Source organism: Pelobates fuscus, chromosome 5, assembly GCF_036172605.1.
Source record: "Pelobates fuscus isolate aPelFus1 chromosome 5, aPelFus1.pri, whole genome shotgun sequence".
Lineage (NCBI taxonomy): Eukaryota > Metazoa > Chordata > Amphibia > Anura > Pelobatidae > Pelobates > Pelobates fuscus.
In genome coordinates, this window is record NC_086321.1 from 282,820,194 (window position 1) to 282,844,245 (window position 24,052).

The 24,052-nt window shown below is 41.0% G+C and overlaps 1 protein-coding gene across 1 annotated transcript in view; it reads right to left on the reverse strand.

Moving 5' to 3' along the window:
* Positions 1–344: 344 nt before the first annotated feature.
* NCAN (neurocan) overlaps positions 345–24,052 on the reverse strand; it is a 140,910-nt gene continuing 117,202 nt past the window's right edge. Inside the window, exons 9-15 of the mRNA XM_063455369.1 lie at positions 14,340–14,456; positions 13,595–13,708; positions 8,830–8,988; positions 8,070–8,152; positions 7,633–7,777; positions 6,262–6,444; positions 345–3,037 (exon numbers count right to left, since the gene is read on the reverse strand). Of these exons, the coding sequence (XP_063311439.1) occupies positions 2,850–3,037; positions 6,262–6,444; positions 7,633–7,777; positions 8,070–8,152; positions 8,830–8,988; positions 13,595–13,708; positions 14,340–14,456 (989 nt within the window). The 3' untranslated portion in view covers positions 345–2,849. The remainder of the gene's footprint in view (positions 3,038–6,261; positions 6,445–7,632; positions 7,778–8,069; positions 8,153–8,829; positions 8,989–13,594; positions 13,709–14,339; positions 14,457–24,052) is intronic.

A 24,052-nucleotide genomic window follows, 5' to 3' on the forward strand; every position in this document is an offset into this window, starting at 1 on the left:
AACCACTTAATATAAACTATCCACCTGTTCTGTATATTCTAAAGCAAATACACATATTTACTCGAATCTAAATAAAGTTTCCACAATTTTAATCCACATTAGATTCCATGGCGCATTACATTTGGGGCAAAATTCAACATTTTCCAGCAAATTCACACAGGTAAATTAAAACTAGTGAATTAAAACTGGCGAATTCACACAAGCAAATGTCATTCTGTCGAATTCACACAGGTAAATTTCGTTCCTGAAAGAGGGCTTAAGAAAAAGTAGGCTTAACATGTAACACTAAAACAGAAATACCATCAATGTTACTATGGTATATGGCAATAAACATTTTCATTGTAGCGCCAGTAAAAACATTTTTCAACTTCCAGGTTTAAAAATTGAGGTGCGCATTAGATTCGGTGGCGCATTAGATTCAAGTTAATACAGTATCTTTCCTCTCTGTTTCTAGAACTCTAATAATTATCTCCTATTCCAAACTACTAATTTTTCTTACATTTCTCCCCTAGCCTTTCACTAAACATTTTCTATAGATTATAACACAACAATTAAATACTGCAGTCAGTTCTTCTAATGCTTCTAGTATCTATGTCTACCTGTACCTTTGCTGGAGTATCAGTGTTTTACAATTAGGACTGGCTGAGTTTCCCTGGAAATCTCTTCAAATCTTCACTTTATAGCTATTGTGCGGAGTACATGGAGCATGGCCTACATCAGCTTGACCTCATGCAAATGCATTGTGATTGCCAGGAACGGCACAGGTATCGATAGACGGAACACAAGAGCACAATGTTACCACTTCCATTGATACATTTGTGGATTGTGACCAGGGATCTCTAGAGACAGGAAACGTCTACTGTAGATAAGCTCATTATGACCCATGTTTCAAGTATGTACCCAAAATTATTACCAAAAATTATTAATTATAAGGTGAGCCTTTAAAGGAATACTGTCATCCATTGCTAATATCTTAATATAGTCTTCATGTTATAGCCTCTCATTAATATTTCTTTAATTCATTTATATTGATGTTTTTATAGAGATTATTTACCAACCTATTTCCCTCTCCTTCTTTATGACAGCCATCTTTAGGCATCTTCAGTCAAATTGTCAGTTATCTGACCCAATGCTCACTATTTTGCAATTGTACATTGCATTTTATCTGACCAAACATACATAAAAAATTTCAATACACATGAATTTAAAAATAAAGAGATGATATATCAAAACATAAAGATTATATTAAATAATAAGGACAGTGTTCCCAAAAGGTGCAATCCAAGCTTTTACTAATGAAGGGGTAACCAGGGTGTTCCAAGAAACTCGCACACATATTTTGATACACACTCACTCTCACATATTAAAATATTAGCAAAAAGGATGGGAAGAATAAAGGGTTAAAACATCCTACCACAGAACCACAGTACATATCTTTAAGCAAACATGAAGAAACCCAAAACAGAGGTGCATCCCTCCCTTCCCCTCCCCTCCCATTTGCATTTTCCCCTCACCTTGCTCCACCCAATAAACCTTCCTGGATATTTTCCATTGGTTAAAGGATCGAGTATGTGCCATCTGTGGTCTATCACAGAGTTCAATTAAGATACTAGAGACAAAATACAACTAGATTTTACATGAAAACAGCATCGCTCATTAACAATAGATCTTTTCTGTAAAATAGCACCCCATCACGCCAAAATACAGCTGTTCTTACTTGAAATTGGACATTTCTTCTTCAACTGGTCTTACTAAAGTCCAGATTCTGTGGTGCATGAGCAAACTAATAAACAGCATCATATATTTCTGAGAAGTTTGGCGATGCCATTTTTTAAGACACAACTGGACATGTCACTGAGTGATCAATATGCATTTTTGCTTTACTGCTTCTTTAACTTCAGAGACACATCCCGCATTGCTCCACTGCATGCCCTCCTTCTAATAAACTCATATGACCACATGCTCATTTAACGTGGAGCAAATCCAAGTGCACAATGGTCCTCTAATGCTGACACTTGCAAAGGGAACAGCAATCTAAAAATGAATACATATTTAGCTGGGATCTCTGTACCAGGAAAACAAACACCTCCGGCACCATCTTACATTTAGTGTCACCAGGGGTGAATACTTGATAACTTTAAAAGCATCTTAAATAATTTGGAAAACTATTTATTTGTGCACTTCTTGTGTTTCCCACAAGTAGATTAAACCCATTTTTTTTTTTAAATATGTTGGGTCATTGATTTAATTTGTGCTGGGACACCTGATTATAAATATGACAACCATTTTTCCATTATCCACAATCCAAGACAGACTGATTAAAATAATACTACTAGTGATCTTTTGTTAACCTCTACTGAACAATCTTCATGCGAAGTCGGAATTCAGTTTCCAGGTGTTATTCTCCCACAAAAAAGACCAATACAAAATATGTTTCCATGGCCCCTTAAAAATAGAGCCATTTGATACCGTGAGTTCACATAATGCATTTAAATTACCATGTCCTTAATAGAAGTCCCTAATAAAACAGATCTGGATTACATGGACACATCTTATGAATCACGATTCTGTGTTTCAGAGTAGTCTTCTGGCTACATGGAGCCAAAACATACAAGATCACCACCAAATTAAGTTAAAAAAAATATTTTGTAATAAATCCGTAGCCATTTATTAGCCAAAAGAATCTAATGAATCTCAGGAAACCTTATTTTTAAGTGAACCTGGGCATTGATAAGTCTTCTTCTGCATCATGGTTGAGTGTTGTTCAAAGCAGTGGATGCTTCCATAAAAATAGCCTGGTTTGTCAGCCGGAAGTGGACACACAGGGGTTATGAAACTGGAGAGCTGAATTAATAGTAGGCGTCCTTAACTTTCTGGTGTGGGTGTCTGTTTTCTTTCCTCCTTTCACGGTGGGATTTGTGCTGGTGATGATGATTGTGATGGTGGTGATGGTTGTGGTGGTTGTGGTGGTGATGTTGCTTGTGTGGATGATGCCAGTGTTGGTGGTGGTGTCTTCGTGCCCTATGATTTTTTTTAGCTGTTTGAGGGAGACAAATAAACAAACAAAAATACAAATGGTAATCTTACAACTTGCAAGCAAATGATAAAACCTACTACTATAAAACTCTAATACTCTTGGCCCCTAAGTAAATAACATTTTTCGTATAAAATTGTTTAAAGGCCACTTTCAACACTATAACCACTTTATTTTAATTTTATTAGTTATGATCCTATGGGTTTATGGGCATTCCATTTTGCTGGCTGGCTAAAAGGTTCCTGCCTAAGTACAACAGCAAATAGTGTCTGTTATAAAATATTAAAGTCAAACAAAGTTATTTACTAAAGTAAGAATTCCAAGTTAATTTAAAATGTAAGGTCAAAATAGCTTAACTTGAACATTTCTCTAAGTCAGCTATGCTTTCAGTTCAGCTGCTCTAGTCTTAAATATCAAATACACTTTGAATTCTCACTTTACCATCAATGTTTTGACCTATAGGGTCACTTTCAAGATAATAACCCTATAGGGTCAAAGTTTACGTTTTTGGGCATATATTAGTAAAACTTGGTTCTATCTATCCATCTATCTATCTATCTATCTATCTATCTATCTATCTATCTATCTATCTAAAGTAGCCTAGCCTGACCACCAGTTCAGGCACACTTCAACAGACCTTGCCTTAGTTAATTGGTACAAGCATGGTCTTATCTGTGGTCAGGAGCCAAGGTCGTGCTTGTACCAACTAGTTAAGGCAAGGTTGGCAAACCTATTTTTGCGGTAAGGTCAGCTGAAGTGTGCCTAAACTGATGGTCAGGTTAGGCTTGTAAGTTTAGGCTTGTAAGGTTAGTGTGGTGTTTTCTAGGATGCCCTTTGCCAGGCCTAAGGAGAATGGCAATCTCTGAAAACTGGCCATAGATTGCCCAGATACTAGTTAGGGTAGAGGCACCCTCAAGCCATGAGAAAACACTGGGAGAGAACTTGCAGTGGTGTGAGCCTTGCCTAGTCACCAACTCACACAGTATGGCGTTACCCATAAGTATTGTGGACCAGAAGTGATGTTTTGTCTAGGATGCCTGCGGTCCCGAGGAACAAGCCACAGGGCAGTTTTAACACCGGATTACCTGCCTTATTACATTGTGCCAGCTGTAATGTTTGGTGGTGGAGGGATAATGTTATAGGGCTGTGTTTCAGGGGTTGGGCTAGGGCCTTTACTTTCAGTAAAGGGAAATATTAATGCTTCAGCATACCTAGACATTTTGGACAATGCTAGACTTCCAACTTTGTGGGAACAGCTTAGGGAAGGCCCCTTTCTATTCCAGCATGACTGGGCCCCAGTGCACAAGACATGGTTGGATGAGATTGGTGTGAAAGATGCACAATGACCTCAACCCTATTGAACACCTTTGGGATGAACTAGAATGGAGGTATTTTTGTCCATCATCAGTGCCTGCCCTCACAAATGCTCTACTGGATGAATGGGAAAAAATTCCCACAGAAACACTCCAAAATATTGCGGAAAGCCTTCCCAGAAAAGTGGAAACTGTTACAGCTGTAAATGGGGGACCAATTACATATTAATGTATTTAGAATGTAATGTCATAAAAGTCCCTGTTGGTATAATGGTCAGGTGTCCCAATATATTTGTCCATGTAGCAGGGGCGTACCTAGAGCATTTAGACCTGTGCTTGACACCCCCTCGCCCCCCTCACCCCCTCACCCCCCTCACCCCCCCCTTTTTTACAATTTGTAAACTTTGCAAAACCACTGTCAGCCCCTCCTACAAAACCCTTGTCCTGCCCCGCCCCTCCTATAAAACCCTTGTCCTGCAATCTTCTACAAATCCTGTACTGCCCCCCATCTACAAAACCCCCGCAACCCCCTTCCACAAATCCCCTGCTTATCCCCCCTTATAAAGACTCCTGTCCCAATACAAAACCCCTGTCCCCTTCTACAAAATCCCTGCAACCCCACAAACACATTTACAGGCAGACAGTCAAACACACAGTTACAGGCATACAGTCACACACAGTTACAGGCAGACAGTCACACGCACACAGTCACATGCAGACAGTCACACGCACACAGTCACATGCAGTCCTGCACACAATTACAGGCAGACAGTCACATATACATTGACACACACACACGACAGCAGCAGACAGTCATAAGCACTCAGTCACAGACAGTCACACACACGGTTACAGGCAACATCAAACAGTCACAGGCAAACAGTCACACATACATAGTCACATGCAGTCACACACACAGTTATAGGCAGACAGTTACACACACAGTCAGTTACAGGTAGTCACACACAGTCATAGCCAGACAGTCACGCACACAGTTACAGACAGACAGTCACATATACAGTCACTCACACACACAGTCACAGGCAGAGAGTTACACACACACGTACAGGCAGACACACACACACACAAAGTTACAGGCAGACAGTTATACACACAGTTACAGGCAGACAGTCTCACACACACACACACACACACACACACACACACACACACACACAAACAGTTACAGGCAGACAGTTACACACACACACACACACAAAGATACTAGCAGACAGTTACACACAATTACAGGCAGACAGTCTCACAAACACACAGTTACAGGCAGACAGTTATACACACAGTTACAGGCAGACAGTTTTACACACACACACACACACACACACTCACACACACACACACACACACACACAGTCACACACACAGACACACACTCTTTCTTACAGACAGTGGGCTGGAGGAGGACTAGATTCCCTGAAGTCCTTCCCTGAAGCGTGTGGAGAAGCAGGGATTCCATCTTGCTGCACCTCCATGTGCAGCAGTAACAGCAGCGGGTAAGGGCCATATTAAGCCCCACTCCCACTGCTGGTTTGGTCCCGCCCCGCTTTGTGTTAGCTCCACCCCCCCTTTACCTCCGTGCGGCCAGTTCAGCTGCTCTTTGTGTGTGTGAGCTGTTCTGGCCGCACGGCACCCTAACTACTATGGGGCACTGTGCAGTCACAGCTCACACAGTCCCCTCCAGCACCCAGACAAGGGTCATGGCAACCCCCACCCTGGTGGCACCCAGGGCGGACCACCCCCTCTGCCCCCCCTTAGTACGCCACTGCCATATAGTTTGTATATAGATATGTATATATACACAATTCCTTAGTATGTGAACATTTTATCTTAAAGCGCTGCGGAATAAGCTGGAGCTAAATAAATACCAATAATAATAATAATAATCTGGAAACTTACGTTTAACACAAAGGATCCTTGGTCTGTCCCACCCCCCGTTGCGGTGACACCTGATGGTTGGGATGTGCCTCTGTATGAATCCTTCCTGGCACTGATAGCGTACAGTGGAATGGATGCTGTATTTCTCTCGTTTCTTGCCAATAAGATAAGCATCTCTCACCACAGGAGGAGAACTACAAAGGACTATGGAAAATATGATAAACTTAGTACCACTTAATGAACATCTGATCATAGATACTACAACAATTATTGGATTAATCAGTAAATTGAAGTATGCACTTATAATCTAACCCCTTCACTGTGGAAAACAACTCTGTCATTATCAACACAGCTTCTAAAATGCAGAGAATGACACAGTGTGGACTTGAAGGCCTCTTAAAACAAAAGGTCACATGTACCTCTTATCTACGAGTGATCACCATAGTAATGCGTGGTCATGTTTTATAGGAGGGTGAGGGACTCAGTTAGAGCCACTGCCACCTATAAAACACAGAGGTGCACAACCCGTCTGTCACAGGAATTACTGTATGGATGCAGAGGGGCTTCAGAGTACAAAGTATCCCAGTATGACAGCATGCCACACACATACTCATAATACCCTTCATATAATATTGTATTTTCATTTATTTATTTTTTGCTATGCGTCAGTTAAAAACAAGACAATGGAAAAATTGCACTTAAGTATTTTTTTTAAGTAATCCAGCAATGAAATGGGTGAGAAAGGAATCTCTGTACAATTACCTAATAGTAAAAAAAAAAAGTAAAATAGTAAAAAATAAATAATAGTACATACTGACAGCTACAGGTTGTGTGTGTTATAAGAATTCCTCAATTGTTTCAGCTCTGAACTTCTAAAAATGCTTATAGGGAGGTTCCAAGCACATTTTCTACTAACATCTAAATGATAGATAATGGCCTTGATTTAATAAACGTTATAAATGTTTCAACATTGTTAGAAAGACAAACTTCCCAAATGACTTATCTCAGAAGTTACCGTTGAAGGCTATGGGATATTTGTAGATAAATCATTTTGAAAGTTTTTCTAACAGTATTGTCTTATTTGGAAAGCTTATTAAATTGAGACCAACATAGGAATAAGAATTTGATCATGGTTTGAATGTTCGAATGCTAATAAATGTGGGATTGAGGGAGATATGTTAAAAAAAAAAGTTATTAATATGCATCTTATAGTGAACCATATATTTCTATAAAATGCCTCCATCAATAATATAGCACTGCACATTTACTATGAAACCGATATTTGAAGAGTGAAAAGGTCAGTGTTCCAAATAATATGCTTCATTAGATATAACCATCAATTTACTATCTATAAATCAGTTAAACAAAATCTCAGATGTCCTACTCACTTACCTGTTCCTTTCTTACAGATATAAGGTAAGTTGTAATTACAGGGAACATCATTCCACTTGCCCTCTTCATGGGAAACCATGACCACGCAGTCTTCTCCTCCAGCAAAGAAATTATCCGGCTGGTTCTTCTGCCAGCTGTCATATTGCTATTAAATGGGAAAGTATGAACAAGACATCTAATCAGAAAATATCAAGACAAACACTCAAAAAATCTCCATTAAGCTGCTTTGCAGCCAAATACCCCAAAATCTGATATCCTGGCCTGGCATCTGATATCTTGACCTGGATGTTTTATTTGTTTTTTTTTCCTGACATTCTAAGAATCACTTATGCTTTACAGTTACATTTCCTGACATGTAGAGTGCCATCAGCATTTATTACTGAAAAAGCAACATTTTCTTGAAAGACTGCAATGATATTTGTAGGTCATTTACTCACCAGTGCTGTATTATCTGTCCACTGGAAATCCTGTTCCACTGTCCTGTCATTCAGACCAATCCATGTGTTCTCTCGGCCAAAACCTTTAGTAAGAACACATTGTCTTAGTTTAAGAATATATAATACACCAAGGACAAAGTCGGGCTGGGCCTTCCAGTTAGTATTAAATACAATTTACATCACCGTAGCCATCATGAGCTTTAATCCAAACTCAGCTAAAAAAAAGCCAAATTACGAGGTTTTGGCCTACTTACAGACACATGAGATATACACCATTACAGGATATGTCAATGTGTGCCCCTCTTTATATACACATGCTGCTTTACTTTGTGAATTCAAAATGTAGCAAAGTTGCTATTTATTAAGGATTTTTAATTCCATATCATAAACTGACGGTTAAGAAAAGCATTCAGAACAAGAATACAGTAAATGCAAAAATAAATATCTTAGATATCAATCCCCGTAAAAAACAACAACCCAAAACACAAATGTTGAAAATGAGATGACCATATTGTCATTAGTACAGTTCAATCTAAATAAAGGCACTTTGTCCAACTACTTTTTCTGTACTGTAATGTCCTTAATTACGACATGTAGAGCTATTATTAGTAGTCTCAATTTCTGCACATCCATAGAATTGGACTAAGTCACTGACAGTATACATTTCAACTTTGTGATATGACTTTGTGATGTGAATCAATTATCTGCCTACTGTATTTGGCTTTGCTCCTTAATGTGAAAGTGAATAGCTAATACTTACTGTTAATGAATTTCTGTTCATCTTCTGAATGAATGCTGGTTAAGTGACCGGCCCGCCGGCGACAGTCTCTCTCTGCCTCTTCCCAAGGACGTCGCTGAGGGAAGTACCGATAGCACGAACCCTGGAACTTATGCCAGTTGTGGTCACAGCCCTCAGTGTCTAAAATATACAACAGACATTGTAGTGATTATGTGGTTTTGGGAACTTGAGAAGCAGTTATATACAATGTTTAGAGAGGTCAATAGACCACACAGGTGGAGCATTAATATATGAGATGTATTCATGTATAATCTAGACTGCTAGATGTGATCTGCTAACAACACAAAGAGGCCTCGACTTTGGCCTAAACCAAGGACTTCATTCTCCATCAATCACCATCTCTGTTTGAGTCTCACAAATCTCACTCATTAAATTGTTCTAACTCATCCAATCCATGTTAAAAAATGTTATATACATATTACACTAAACCTTTAAATTAAATGAGCAGTTCTTTTTTTTTTTCTTGATTTTTTTTTATGTATACTTTAAAACAATAAACTGACGTGGGAAAAATACACAAACCTAAATTTCTAATAACAATAATAACAATGAAATATCCCTTCTTATAACGCACCATTGGATTCCTACTTTAAAAAGCTGTGAGCAGCTATTCTGGGGACACAGGCATGACACTAAGGAAATTAAGGAAGCATACATGAGGAAATGCTGAGTTACCCCAATTTTCCATAACAGAAAATGAGTTTATATTTGTTCTTCAATGTATCTCTCCCTGCTCTCATTGTGCTAATTTTCCTTGTGTCCCTCACTTGCTCCTGGTTACTTGCAGGTCCCAGCACAGCTGTCTGGCTCTTAACACAGATGGAGGGAGAATTGTGGGGAGAAGATAGGAGGACACAACCATTTGTTTGAGCTGCTGACACAGGTAATGCTTCACTGCGGGGAGCTGACTCTGCAACTCAATGCTGACCTAACATAACAGCAACCCCACATAACAGCCTTATGTCTAATTGGCCTCTCTCAAGCGATATAAAGCGTCTAGCAGTAAAGACTCTGTAACCACCCGTAATCCAAATTGTATCCTATTAAGTGTTAAGCGTTTGGATGACAACATTTTATGTGTTCTTTATTAGTATCCTGACAGTCATTCAAGATAAGGAATCAGGAAGTACAGAATCTGTCCAAGTTTGTTTTATGTCAACTTAGCATTGTCCTTTAGTTATTGTTGACTACTGATCCGTTTTAAATTAAATTATTTACATTAATAGAGAAAATGAAGGGGGCTACTGTAAAAATATGGACAAGCTATATATAATATATATACATATAATGTGATCTGCCTGTTCTTTTGAGAGCAGAGCCTTATAACCACATACTGCATGGTTAGTGTATAATTACACTTCATATGTGTCATTTTTGTGAACGGTACTGTATAGGTAAATAATGCACAAGTAACCTCTGTGTGGTCTGGGGTTCCTACTAACGGGCAGACTGGGGCATATGTGTTCTGGCTAGCATGAGATTAGCGAGAGTTATACTCTGGGTTGCAACTCCCACTAATCTCAGGCAGCACGGAATGGGGCAAAACCATTTGCTGCAGTACGCAACCATATGGGCTGCAAAATCCAGACATTATTGATGAGGAGCTGAATGGGCCTGAATTGGGTCTGAAATATCAAAATTATTTCAGCCAGTGGGCAAATTGTAAAAAAAAAAAACATCTGCAGCCCGAAGGTTAATTATGCTAATTATGGGGTTATTTATGTCAAAAAAGTAAAAAATAAATAAATAAATACAAAGCATTTGGGTCAAAAAGACCCAGATATTACTAAAATGTAAATATTGTACCTCCATATGTCCCCACCTGCCATATTTGAAACTGGCCCATAGAGCTGGAACGTTGTCATCACACTTTGTTTCTAAATAAACACTGCCTTTTGAAGAAACCATCCGGTTATTCCTGGACGTCTGTGTATATTTCCAATGTTTAACTAGCGAATGGGCAGTCATTACTGCGCTTTTACTAAAAAAAGGACCCATCCCCTGGTAACCTCCACTAATCTCAGTATGTCCCATTTCTGCCATCGATAAGGGCCCTAGGGGAAATAATTACATAAATAAGTCACCAGTTAAAATTATGATCAAATTATGATCAATCCTTATTAATTTGACGATTTAAAATATTGTTCCAACTGTGTTTATTAGTTCAGTTCATGCTGATGACATCAAGATTCCACTGAGCCTAAGGCTGCTCCAAGAACCCTGTATATCTTGACAAATAGCTGAGGGAGCCAGTATAAATATGGGATTGGAAATCCAAAGAAATGCTGTCTTTACGAAGTTACATATTCAGTATGATTTGGATTTGGAAACACCTTCTCTCAAGCCTGCTGTGTTTGAAAATGTACTCCCAATCTACTTTGTGATATATTTCAGAATTTATATAAACGGTAAGCAATTTTCATCTTCCCATGCATTAAATATATATCTAAATCTGCACGTGGGTATAGATAGACAGATAGACAAGCAGACAGACAGACGTGGAAGCTGAGTCTAGAGTAAGTGCAGGTAAATAGGGCATTCGCTGAATGTCACAAAGTGCGGATGAAAAAGTAATTGCGTTCCTGCATAAGCCAGTGCAAGCGTATTTGTATTCCTGAACACTCTTCCTTTGCTGGAGTATTGATCTGAGAATGCTGCACCAGTAAATTATCAGGCATTAGTAGCCGATATCTTGAGGTCTTCCTTTCCTTTCTGCCCAGCCTGCTCTACAATTTCCTTCTCTATTCCGGTCTGTTTTCTGCGTTATGTCTATCCTTTACATTTCATCCACTTAATGTGTTTTCTATTAACTATAATAAACTATATAAATTGTGCACTAGAGCAGTTCCACATTCCTAGCAAATTACCGACTGTTCGCAATTTCAGGGACAAAATATTATTGTCCCAATGGAGATCTGACAAAGGGAAACACGAAGAGCCTATATGCTGGTTGTAAAAGCTGCAAAGCCTTTCTAGAACATGAAAAGAGCACATTTACTTAGTATCTAAATATAATGGTTGTAATTTGAGCAACACATAAGTGGCTATTGCTTCTGTCTAGGCCAGGGATAGGCAACCTTTGGCTCTCCAGATGTTTTGGACTACACCTCCCACGATGCTTTGCCAGCATTATGTGTGTAAGAGCATTATGGGGGATGTAGTCCACAACATCTGGAGAGCCGAAGGTTGCCTATCCCTGGTCTAGGCTAACCTTTCCCCAAAGCCCTTGGACAAGCTCTAAGGTGTAACTTTTATCTCAGCTTATATTTAAAGCAGAAATAAGGACACAGCCATGACCAATTTTCTCATTCCAAATGTACTATATAAAAAAAAGACACTCTAAGCTAATTGCATTGTTTACAGTGCAAAAACGTTTTTATGGTGATGTCTCACAGGTTAATGTCAATCTGATTTTGAGTACTGTAACAAAAACTGAGTTTGCCTTGTTACCTAAAATCTAGACCAGGGGACATGAACCTATTTCACACTTGCATGCATGGCACATGGGGTTCCTGTGGATGGCATGTGAGCTGCTGACCCAAATGGACCAGTTGAGGAGATCAGAGAATCTCCCCATCCAGCCAAGAGTGTTCCAGTGTCCAGAGCGCCAGGAAGTATATGGTCTGCACATCTAGCACTTTCAAACACATCAGATGACTTTTCCTTGAGCATCAATGCTTCCTGAAGAGTCAGAGCAATGTCGCAGGTTACCATAGCAACACTATTTTGATGGAAAAATGTCAGAGCAGAGAGAAGTGGTCTTCATCCACAGAAGATTCAGACCAAGAGTTGCAACCACCCCAAAGTTGGAAAAGATGGAGGGGTTATAAAAATACTTTCAAACTTTTTTCAATTAAAACAATATTTATTGCATAAATACTTTCCCCCACACAGTCCCTTACACAATACTACAAACAGTCACAAGTACACAACCCTGCAAACACTCCCCCAACACTCATTACCACAGACAGCTCACACCACACACCAGTACTACAAACAGTTCCCATACACAAAAACAACACCAAAGACAGCCTCCACAACACACAATACCACATACACATAAGACCACAGATAGTGCCACACACATACATGACAAAATAGGCCTCCCACAAACATACACAATACCACAAACAGTCCATATACATATACATAACCCCAAAGACAGCCCCACACACCTAAATACCACAAAGACCGTGCACATCTACATAACACACCAGGCAGTCCATTATCCCACACACAATACAACAAACAGTGCCCATTATCACACACAATACATAAAACAGCCCCCCCGCACACACATTTAATGCCACAACCCCTTCCACACACATACAATATCACCATTTACACACCAATAACATTACAGACTTCCCACAAACATATATATATATATGACTATTGATGTCCTGATGAAAGTTTGCTGTTGTAAACTGAAACGTTGACTATGACTATGGATTAAAATCCTTTTTCTTGAGTGCTGGCTTCATTTGTCAGATTGTATTTTTGTGCAGCTGAGCACCGGGCGTTTAACTGAGAGGAAAGCTGGAGTGCAAAACACCAACAAATTGTGTATATATATATATATATATATATATATATATATATATATATATATATATATATGACACACACAATGCACGCAGGCCACACACATTCACTTATCTTTCCCAACATGCGTTTATTTATAATATATTCCATTAATATTACTATGTGCACTGTGTGTTCTCACCTTTCCCACATGTGCTTCCTCCATAGCTTGGTAAACACAAACACAGGAAGGAGTTGATTTCGTCAATGCAGGTCCCACCATTCTGACAAGGATTTGAGAGACATTCATCAATATCTGTGAACACAAGAAACACTTCTGTTTGTATTGGATATTGTATTTCAGGTTGTGGTCAGGCCATAGCCATGTTTGTCAGGGGCATTAGAGAATGACGTTCTGGATAAGGGTTCTTTAACACTGGATCCCTTTAAGCACCAGGAAACAGGAGGTTTTCTAAGTTTTATATAGTGTGTGTTTCTCAAACCACTAGTATAGTGTAGTGACTTGCAGGACATCCCAGGTAGCCAGCAGGTAATATGTTGCCCAGGTGAGACTGATTTCATGGTGTTCTGGGTTACACTCCAGTAATCTATGCGTATACACTGCAGGCAGGAGATGCAACAAGCCTGGTTTAATCCCCTGTTAATATGAATGGCCAGAATCTGCACTACCTTTTGCCTGTCACTCCCATCTTCCATCTCTCATAAAACGGTACTTTCTCACAGTTGAGGGAAAGGAACAATTATTCCAGCTCAGCAGAACTAAGGAACCTCCAGCCCAACAGGCTCAAAGCGAAGAGGCCAAAGCCAGGGACTTAACGGCTAACTTACCAAAATCTACCTTGCCACTGGATGCTAATATCCTAAAAATAAAGCAATAAAGTGCCTCCATCTAAAATAATAACATGAGCACAGGCAGTGTAACATACCTATTTCACAGTTCTCCCCAGTGTAACCTCGGTGGCAATGGCAGCTGTAGGTGCTCCCATTGGACTGACAGGTCCCCATGTGCAAGCAAGGGTTGTGTGAGCATGGTTGAGGCTCCCCTAGAAAATATACAGATTTAAGGCGCATATATATACAGATTTAAGGCACACATATATACAGATTTAAGGCACATATATGTTCAAACATTGCACACAAAATAACAAAACAACCATTACAAAGCTCAAAGCATTTATGTTTGGCGTTGTGACAAATTTACACCAAAATGATATAAACTAAGTGGTATTTTTGATGTTACCACAGAATAAAGCCTTTTTTTTTTTTTTCAATTATTCTTTATTGAGATTTTTTTTTTTTTTTTTTTCAGTCATCTTAAACATAAACATAAAGGGGTACAGAAAGAAAAAGAGGGGGAGGGGGAACAAATCTTCCAGGTTCATGATATAACTTGACAAGTGTCATGGTTAATATAATGCGGTTTCCGCAACAGTGTACAGCGCTTGTTATTTACAACAGTTTACCATAAGCAAGGTCAAATGTCAGCGTTTCAACAGATGGCTGCTTTGCCACATTGTACATACAGTAGATATACATTAAAATAGCTTAGGCTGCGCAGAGCCTTCATGACATTAAGGTACCGATCTAGTTCTGTGGTATGATCTGTTGTATGGCTTTGTTCACCTGTGTTACTTTCCTATGTGTTCTGTGTTTGAATGCGGGTGTGGTTTCGTCTTTCTCGATCATGAACTCTTCCCATTGTTGTCTGGCCTCTAAGAGGTGGTTTGAGGCAGTATATTGTATTCTAAGCAACGTTTCATACATTAGATTTATGGAAATCTGGGATAGGAGTTCCGTGATGTTAGGGCAAGTGGGCTGTTTCCATGCTCTTGCAATCAGTGTGTTTGCGGCAATGAGTACGTGGAACAGAAGTGTCTTTTGTGCTCTGTTTAGCGTTTCAGGAAGCATAAAAAGCAGCCCAGTCTCTGGCTGCAGAGTAAGTCTCGTATGTAAGGAACCGTTAATAATCTCTCCCACTTGCTCCCAATATTTCTCTATCCGCGGACATTTCCACCATATGTGGTACATGCTACCTTCGTCTTCCCCACATCTCCAACATAGTGTGGATGTGGTTGGATATATGTTCGCCAGTCTAGTCGGTACCAAGTACCATCTATATTGGATTTTCCTCATCAGCTCTATGTGGGAAGAACACCTCGATCTCCCTTTATGTGCTATAAAAGCCTGCCGCCATTGAGCATCTGTGAACTGTTTGCTTATGTCGTTGTGCCAGTGTTCTTTAAATTTATCTAATGTGTCATTGTGCGGGCTGGTGTTTAGGGTTGTGTAGAGTTTAGATAGCAGTTCTGGCGGTATGGTACCCGGTCCACATAGTGTATATAGCATCTCAAGAGAGTGAGAGGGAGTCGTGTCTATATTATTCTCTAGTAGCGATTTCATTTGAAAATAGGAGAACAAAGTGTTACTAGGTAAGTTATATGTCTGTCTTAGGTCTGTATATGGTATTATTTTGTCGTCACAGAATAATTGGCCCAGATTTGAACAACCATTTTGTATCCACGGGCGAACATTCAGTGTGGGGTTCACAATGGTCAGACTCTGCATCGGCGTCTATTTTGCCCATTTGTTAAGATGTCCCATTTGTCGTTTCGTAGAGTCCCAGATATCCATTGTCAATGCTGTTGTCGGGAGTAGCGTTGGGGTTTTTGGTCTTAGGTTATGTGGTACCCAAAACATGTGGCGTAAACCAGTGTGGCACCCCTCAGCAGATTCTATCTCCTCCCATTGTGGTCTGCCCCCTGTTATTTGTGTTTTGAACGTCTGTATTACTGTCGACATAATAGCTGCTTTGTAGTACATGTGTACATTGGGGAGGCCCAGCCCCCCATTGGTCGCTGGTTTGCATAGCAAGGTTGTAGCTACTCTGGCCTTTTTGTGTGCCCATACAAATCTAGTGATTAGCCGTTGTAGATTATTGAGGTAAGATTTTGGGAGAAATATCTGCAATGTGCGTAATAAATATTGATATTTGGGCAATAGCATCATTTTAATGGCCACCATTCTTCCTATCCAGGATAAGAATTTACCCTCCCATCTCTTCAGCGTGTCTCCTAGTTCTCGCATTAGTCTACCGTAGTTTAGCTCTAATAAGTGCGTAGGCTGTTTAGGGATTTTCAGACCCAGGAAGGTCAGATAATCATCTCTCCAGTCAAACTGGAAGCATTCCTTTAATTGTGTTAGTGTTGTGGCGGGTATTCCCAGGCCCATAGCCTGCGTTTTATTGAGGTTTAATTTGTAGTATGATTGTTGCCCATACGTGACAATTTCGGTGAGGAGGTTAGGTAACGAGATGAGTGGTTGTGTGAGTGTCAGGATCACATCATCCGCGAACAGCCCCGCTTTATATTCCTTGTGCCCTATCTTGATGCCATGTATGCTCGTGTTTGCTCTGATTTTACTGGCTAGAGGTTCTAGGGCCAGGATGTAGAGCAATGGTGATAGGGGGCATCCCTGGCGGGTGCCGTTCGTGAGACAGAAGGGTTTCGATAAGAAGCCCGAATTTAGGACCCGTGCCGATGGTGCACTATAGAGCGTGTCCACTACTGCTATGAATTCTTGTGGGATCCCAAATTTGAGCAAGGTTTCTTTAAGAAATCCCCAGTGCAGCCTGTCAAAGGCTTTCTCCGCATCTAAAGATACGAAGAGGCCCCCTCGTTTTTGGGTCTGGAGTTTGTGCAGTAGGTTCACCACCTTTCTGGTACTATCGGACCCCTGTCTCCCTTTCACAAATCCCACTTGATCGTCGTGTATGATGTGCGGGATGATTTGCCCCAGTCTCAGTGCGTATACTTTCGCTAGGATTTTCGCGTCTGTGTTGAGCAACGATATGGGCCTGAAATTTTGTGGGGTGGTAGAAGGTTTGTTGGGTTTTGGTAGCGTGACTATATGGGCTAGCAACATGTCTGTTGGGAGTGACCGCGCGGTTGTCGCGAAATTGAAAGTGGAGGCTAAGTATGGCGCTAGAGTCGAGCTGAATGTTTTGTAATATTGGTTCGTTAGGCCGTCCGGTCCGGGTGATTTGCCAGTGGGTAATGTTTTAATGACAGTCGCAACTTCGTGTCCGTCTATAGGTTTTATTAAGTCTGCCTTTTGTTGTGCTGTGAGAGTTGGCAGTGTAATCTGCTGTAGATAGTTTTGAATGCTCGAAATCGTAGGGGTAGCCGTGTTGCTATCCTCTTTTAGGTTGTATAAGCTATGATAATACGTGGCAAACTCATCACTTATGTCTTTGGGTTTAGTGATTTTCCTGCCTTTGTTATCTATAAGATAAGCTATTTTTTGGTTCGTTTGTTTCTGTTTAAGGTGCGACGCTAGTAGTTTACTTGCTTTATTTCCCTGCATGTAGTGAGCTATTTTTAATTTTGTCATGTGTGCTTGTGTCTGTTCAAGGGCTTGTTGGTGTATCAGTCTGGATATGTTTACTATTTTCTGTTTGGTTTCTGCTGTGGGTTGTAATTGATTCAAAGAGTTGAGGTCATATAATTCCTTTTTCCATTGTTGGAGTTTGGTATGTGTGGTTTTTTTAATGTAGGCTGCCCTCCTGATCAGCAGCCCCCTAATCACAGATTTGTGTGCTTGCCATAGGGTCGTTGGTGTTACTTCCCCATTGTCGTTTGTACTAAAATATGTGTCCAGGTCTTTTTCGAGATCTTTGCTAAAGGTCTTATCTTGTATTAGGGTGTTATTCAGTTTCCATGGGCTGCGATGTTTAAAATCGTAAGTGTTTTTCAGGTCTAATACCACTGGAGCGTGGTCTGACCATGTAATCTGATGGATATCGCATGTGTGTATCTGGTCAAGGTGAGGGCCTGACAGGAGGAACCTGTCGATTCTTGAGTAAGAGTTATGGACAGAGGAAAAATGTGTGTAGGCTCTAGTCTCTGGGTGTGTAATTCTCCATGTGTCGTACAGGTGGTGGTCATGGAGGAGCTTTTGTATGTTTTTGCATTGCCTTAGTAGTGGGCGGTGTCTATGACGGTGTTGCTGCAGTGTGGTGTCAAGTGTTGCATCCAATACGTGGTTAAAATCTCCGCATATCACCGTTATGCCCTGTTGCAATTTGGTTAATTTGGTTAGTACACTATGCAGGAAATTTCTTTGATTGGTGTTAGGGGCATATATGCTTACCAGTGTATACAGTATATTGTTTATTGTTCCCAGAACTATGACATATCTGCCATTTTCGTCAGCTTCATGTTTATGTAGGTTAAAATTAACATGCTTGCCTATGAAAATAGACGTCCCTTTGGACTTGTGTGGGGAAGTTGAATGGAATTGGTGTGGAAAGTTTGCTATCTGGAACTGTGGGTGGTCGTTTCGTCTATAATGCGTCTCTTGTAGACATAATATGTCTACGTCTAGTGATTTGAGGTCTCTGTTGAGTAGATGTCTTTTTGCGGGGTTGTTAAGCCCCCGTACATTGTAAGTACAGATCTTCACGGTGGCTCTTTATAACGCCTTTTTGTGTGATAATCTGTCCGTTCTATGACAATGGCAACCATCACTCCTTCCCAGCCTTTCAAGCCGAGTGTTGGTGCCTCCAAAATCTTAACCCCTAATCTCTCTCGTGTGATTGTGTTGTGAAGGTAGGGAACCGTGTATTGTTGAACCCAGGAAGACATATAAAGGAAAAACTTAACAACTATAACAAAAGTATATACATTGAACAACATTGCCAAAAGTGTGGCAGGGCACTGCATCTTCGTGCCTAGGGGTTGAAGCGAAGCTTCCCGTCCTGTACCGTCTCTAACCTTAAACCTCATATAGGGTATTGCGGTCTGTGTGGACCCAACAGTGGTGTATCATACAGAGTTGCATACTTTTATATTGTGGTGCCGAGTGGCTCTATGTGTTTGGATGTATAGGAGGGCCTGGGATGCCTTGTGTATTCCAGGTGGGTTACATAAATCTGACAGATTCCTATCATTTAGTCAAACGGTCATACAGTAATTGCGCCCAGCTAGTCTATATGTGTTTTGATATAGTAATGTCCCCCGTTTCACGGGTATATGTCCCTTTTTTTTTTTTTTTCTTTTGTTACGTTACCCAGTCTTGGCCTTCTCCTATCGTGCACCTTTTCCTTTTGATCGTGTTTGCAGCTGGAGTATGCTGAGCCAGTAATCAGTTCTGACGCTTCCTTGCTTTCTTCCAGTCCGTGGATAATCTGGTAGTGTTCTTTCCAGGCGAGGCGTCTGGTAGAATTATATTCCATGTCTTTAGGAGGTCGCGGCCTTCCTCTGGTGTTCTCACGGTTGTTGTTTTCCCCTTTTTAGTGATGAAGAGTTTGGTTGGATACCCCCAGCGGTATGGGAGATGGTTGTCTCGCAACGCTTGCGTGATGTCTTTGAACTCTCTCCGGCGTTTTAGTGTATAGGTGGAGATGTCTGCGTATATTGAAATATCTTTGTATTGCATTATTTTCTTCGTTCTGTTAGCATTTAAGGCTGCTTCTTTAGCGTGAAAATAATGCATGCGGAGCAGTATATCCCTTGGGGTTTCAGGTGGTAGGAAACTTGGTTTTGCTGTTCGGTGAATCCTATCTATCAGGAGCATCTCCTGTGGCCAGTCAGGCAGTAGGCATTTTAGGAGCCCTGTGATGTGAGCCATAAGGTCTGGTGTACTTACGGATTCAGATACACCTCTTATGCGCAGGTTGTTTCTGCGGGCTCTGTCCTCCATATCCGCCATTTTAACGTCTTGCTCTTCGAGTCGGGCTAGGAGGCCGTCTATGGTGTCCGCCATGGAGTTATGGGCCGTTTCATAATCCGCCATTTTGTCTTCTATTTGTGACGTTCTTGCACCTAGCTTGTGCAGGTCTTTGCGGATGTCTTTCATTGCATCATCCAGCTTGCTCAGGATTTTACCTGACATTTCTTCCAGGAGGGCTTTCAGTACTCCTTGTGTCAGGGCAGGAGTGTGATCCGCCATCTGCTCCGCATGGTCTGCAGGATCATCGTCGCCATCTTGGGCCTGCTCATGCGGCTGCTGAGCTCTGTGTTGCCCGGCTCTGGAGGTAAAGAAATTTGCTTTTTCGGACCTGTCAGTGGTCCTCCTCCCCTTTAGCTGTGACATCTCTGTACTGCGGATGATAATTGCGTTGTTTTTTCGGGATTAATTGCTCATTTGAGGTCGGGTTGGAACGGAGCCGTTAATACATGCGACCGCTCTGTTCACCAGTCAGGACACGCCCCCCAGAATAAAGCCTTTTAACTGACATTGGATCCCACTAGACATAAAAGAGGAATTTAAAACTTGGCTGGGGAATGAAAGGTCTCAATATGTAACAAAAAAAAGACAATAGGGTCTCATAGAGATCACAGTATTAATCAGGGGAGGCTCACTTAGTAGCCTCCCCTCTCCTTCTTTCCCCAGGGCCGGATTTACCAGTCACGGGTATTTAGGGTACAGTCATGGTGAGTTTGAAGGGAGGTTATTCACAAAGTACTCTCAAGTGCTATCAATATGAACTGCATGAGCTGTTTACATTGAGCATCACTCTGTGCTGCCCCTGCAAAGCACTACCTGTATGAGAGACTGTTAATGTGCAGATGGGACTTGAGTCGCTAATACCCCGGCAAAGCAGGATACACATGAGAATTGCAGGATGTACTATCTAACTAAAAACTGCTAGCAATTCTCCTATGAGCGATCACACTGCAGCAGACTCTAGATCATGGTTCGTCAACCTGGTCCCTACCGCCCACTAGTGGGCGTTTCAGGATTCCAGGTGGGCGGTAGGGATTTCCAGGTTGATCGGGCGGGCGGGTGCGAGCCGGCGGTACCCGTGCGGCTCGGTACCGCTGTGACCATTTGCGGCTTCGGCCCGCCCGGTAAACCGCCGGGGCCGCCTTCCAAAGTGTCCATCGGGTGGCCCATGCTGTCAGGGCCACCCGATGGATGCGGATTGTAAGGGGGCCCGGTCAGCGCTGGGCGCTTTAACAGCGCGACCGGGCCCCCTGTGATGACATCAGAGCTGGGAGGAAGTGATTCCCCGGTCACTCCTCCCAGCTAAAACTGAGAGCCGCGCGGGAGGAACACCAGGGAGTCAGAGTGGGAACTCTGACTCCCATCCACCTGAGCCACCACTGGACCCCAGGGAAAGTCACCCTCCTGCACCTTAAAGGTAGGAAACAGGAGGGTGACTTAAATATAATGTGTGTGTCTGTCTGTATGTGTCTTTGTATGTATGTCTTGTGTGTGTGTGTGTGTATGTGTCTGTCTGTGTATATATGTGTGTGTGTGTGTCTGTCTGTATGTATGTGTGTCTTGTCTTTGTATGTATGTGTCATTGTATGTGTGTCTTGTGTGTGTGTCTATGTATGTCTGCATGTGTGTGTGCATGTCTGTGTGTGTCTGTTTGTATGTGTGCCTGTCTGTTTGTATGTATGTGTCTTGTGTGTATGTGTGCCTGTCTGTGTCTTTGTGTCTGTATGTATGTCTTGTGTGTGTCTTGTATGTCTGTGTGTGTGTCGTATGTGTGTCTTGTGTGTGTGTGTATGTGTCTGTATGTATATATATGTGTGTGTGTGTGTGTCTGTATGTATGTATGTCTTGTCTTTGTATGTATGTGTCATTGTATGTGTGTCTGCATGTCTGTGTGTCTATGTATGTCTTATGTGTGTGTCTGCATGTGTGTGTGCATGTCTGTGTGTATGTGTGCCTGTCTGTTATAGTGGACTATAGTAAGTGGGCTACCTAGCTCAGCCTTCCTACTGGGCATTGCTATAAGGACGGTTAAAAAATAGAAAAAAGGGGAAAAAAAGGTGGGGAGGGGAACTGAGGAGGGAGAGGAGATGAGCTGACGCACAAATGTCGTCTGAATATCACTGAAAGAGACCTTCGTTTGTTCCTTACGAAAATCGAACCAGATATCAAATATTTAGTGTCGCAGCATCAACCTCAAGGATCTCATTAATCACTAGTAAAGGTAATTTCAATTTACTTTATTGTTTTCTCATTAAACGTTATAAAGTTAAAAACCTTATAAACCTGCATTAAGTAGAAATAAAAAGATAAATGTACGTACATTTATTTTTTTTAAAAAACACCCTCCTTTCTTAAAAATATTCCACATTTGCGCGAAAACTGGTGGGCGGTAAGGACATTTTTTCAACCAAAAAGATGCATTAGTGGGCGGTAGGTAGAAAAAGGTTGACTACCACTGCTCTAGATCATTGATCCCTTCCCCTTCCTGTCCAGCCTCACAGGCAGACCTTGTAGGAAATGGGATATCACTGAGTATTACATCCTCTATAACTGTTCCTGCAGTGATGCTATCAATCATTGGAGGCTGACTAGACTACAGGGGACACTGACCAAAGCCCATGGTACTTATCAAACCTCACCAGGCCTCCTTAGCTCCAAAAAGGCACATTATAATTGCTGTAAATAGGTGCCCCTACAGGACAGGTGTCTGAAGGCAGGTTCTTACTCAGCCTAATGGAGGATCCATTCCATGTGTGTGGGAGTGGGGTTGGAGGGAATATTTAACTAGATAGGATCCCAACAAATGGCCTCTTCCCCTTACTCTAGGAGCAGAGAGTTAAAGACAAGTAAACAATGGACCAAGAGATGCCCTGCTCCTTGTGATAATAGTATAGGTTAAATAGGACCGACCCGGGTATACCCAGTCATTATTCCAAAATTGTTAAGGCTGCCGCTATGTAGGGTCCTCAAGACCTTAGCCATTCATGGGCAGGTCTTGCTCCCACAAGGCCTGCATTATAATTTTATACACATTACTGTACCCCTCAGCACCCTGAAATCTTTAACTTCCACCCACAACACGGAAGGTGGTGAAGAAAGGCGCAGAGGACTATACAACCATTTTTTTAATTAATATAAACAGAAAATATAAGAGGATGACATATGTTCTACTCATTTACACAATGAATACAATAACATATGGGAACTTAATGTGTATATATACATACAGACATTTTTTTTTTTTTACCAGAATGAATACAGGAAAATAATAATTTTCACTTGATCAAAATTGCTCTAGTAGAACCATTGAAGAGCACTACAATCATAACAAGTACATAACAAAATAATAATGGATAAGAGAAAAGCCCAAGGGGATACAAGTACCTGACAATGAAGTATTTTATGCTCAATAAATATGAAAATCTATAACAAAAGTGTTGAGAAAATATCAGTTAACAAGAAACTAGTTTTTTTTTTTTTTACTATATTGTTATTTATTTATTTATAATTACCATTTGTCTAGTAAGAGGCTGTCAAATTCACCCCTGTCAATTAATATTTATAATGGCAGGTCTGAATACAAACCTAGACTCAAAGTAAAAACACAGGCTGACTGTGATAAAGACAGTGCCCTATTGACTAAAAAGGCTGTGCCTTAACTCAGTTTTTTTTTAGAGGCTGGTCTATCAATACACTTTATATCTGAATTGCTAGCAAATGTTTAGATAGGCTGGTTCTGAACTATTTTGAGGCATTTCAAGGCAGTCAACTGGGGCCTGTTACAAGAAGGACACAATAAAAAGGTTCAAGAGCACCCAGGCACCCCTAGGGATGGACAGCATACTTTCTTTAAAAAAGTAGTAAGGGGTTCTCAAGTCTACAAAGTAACTGATATTGTAGCCAAAAGGTAGCT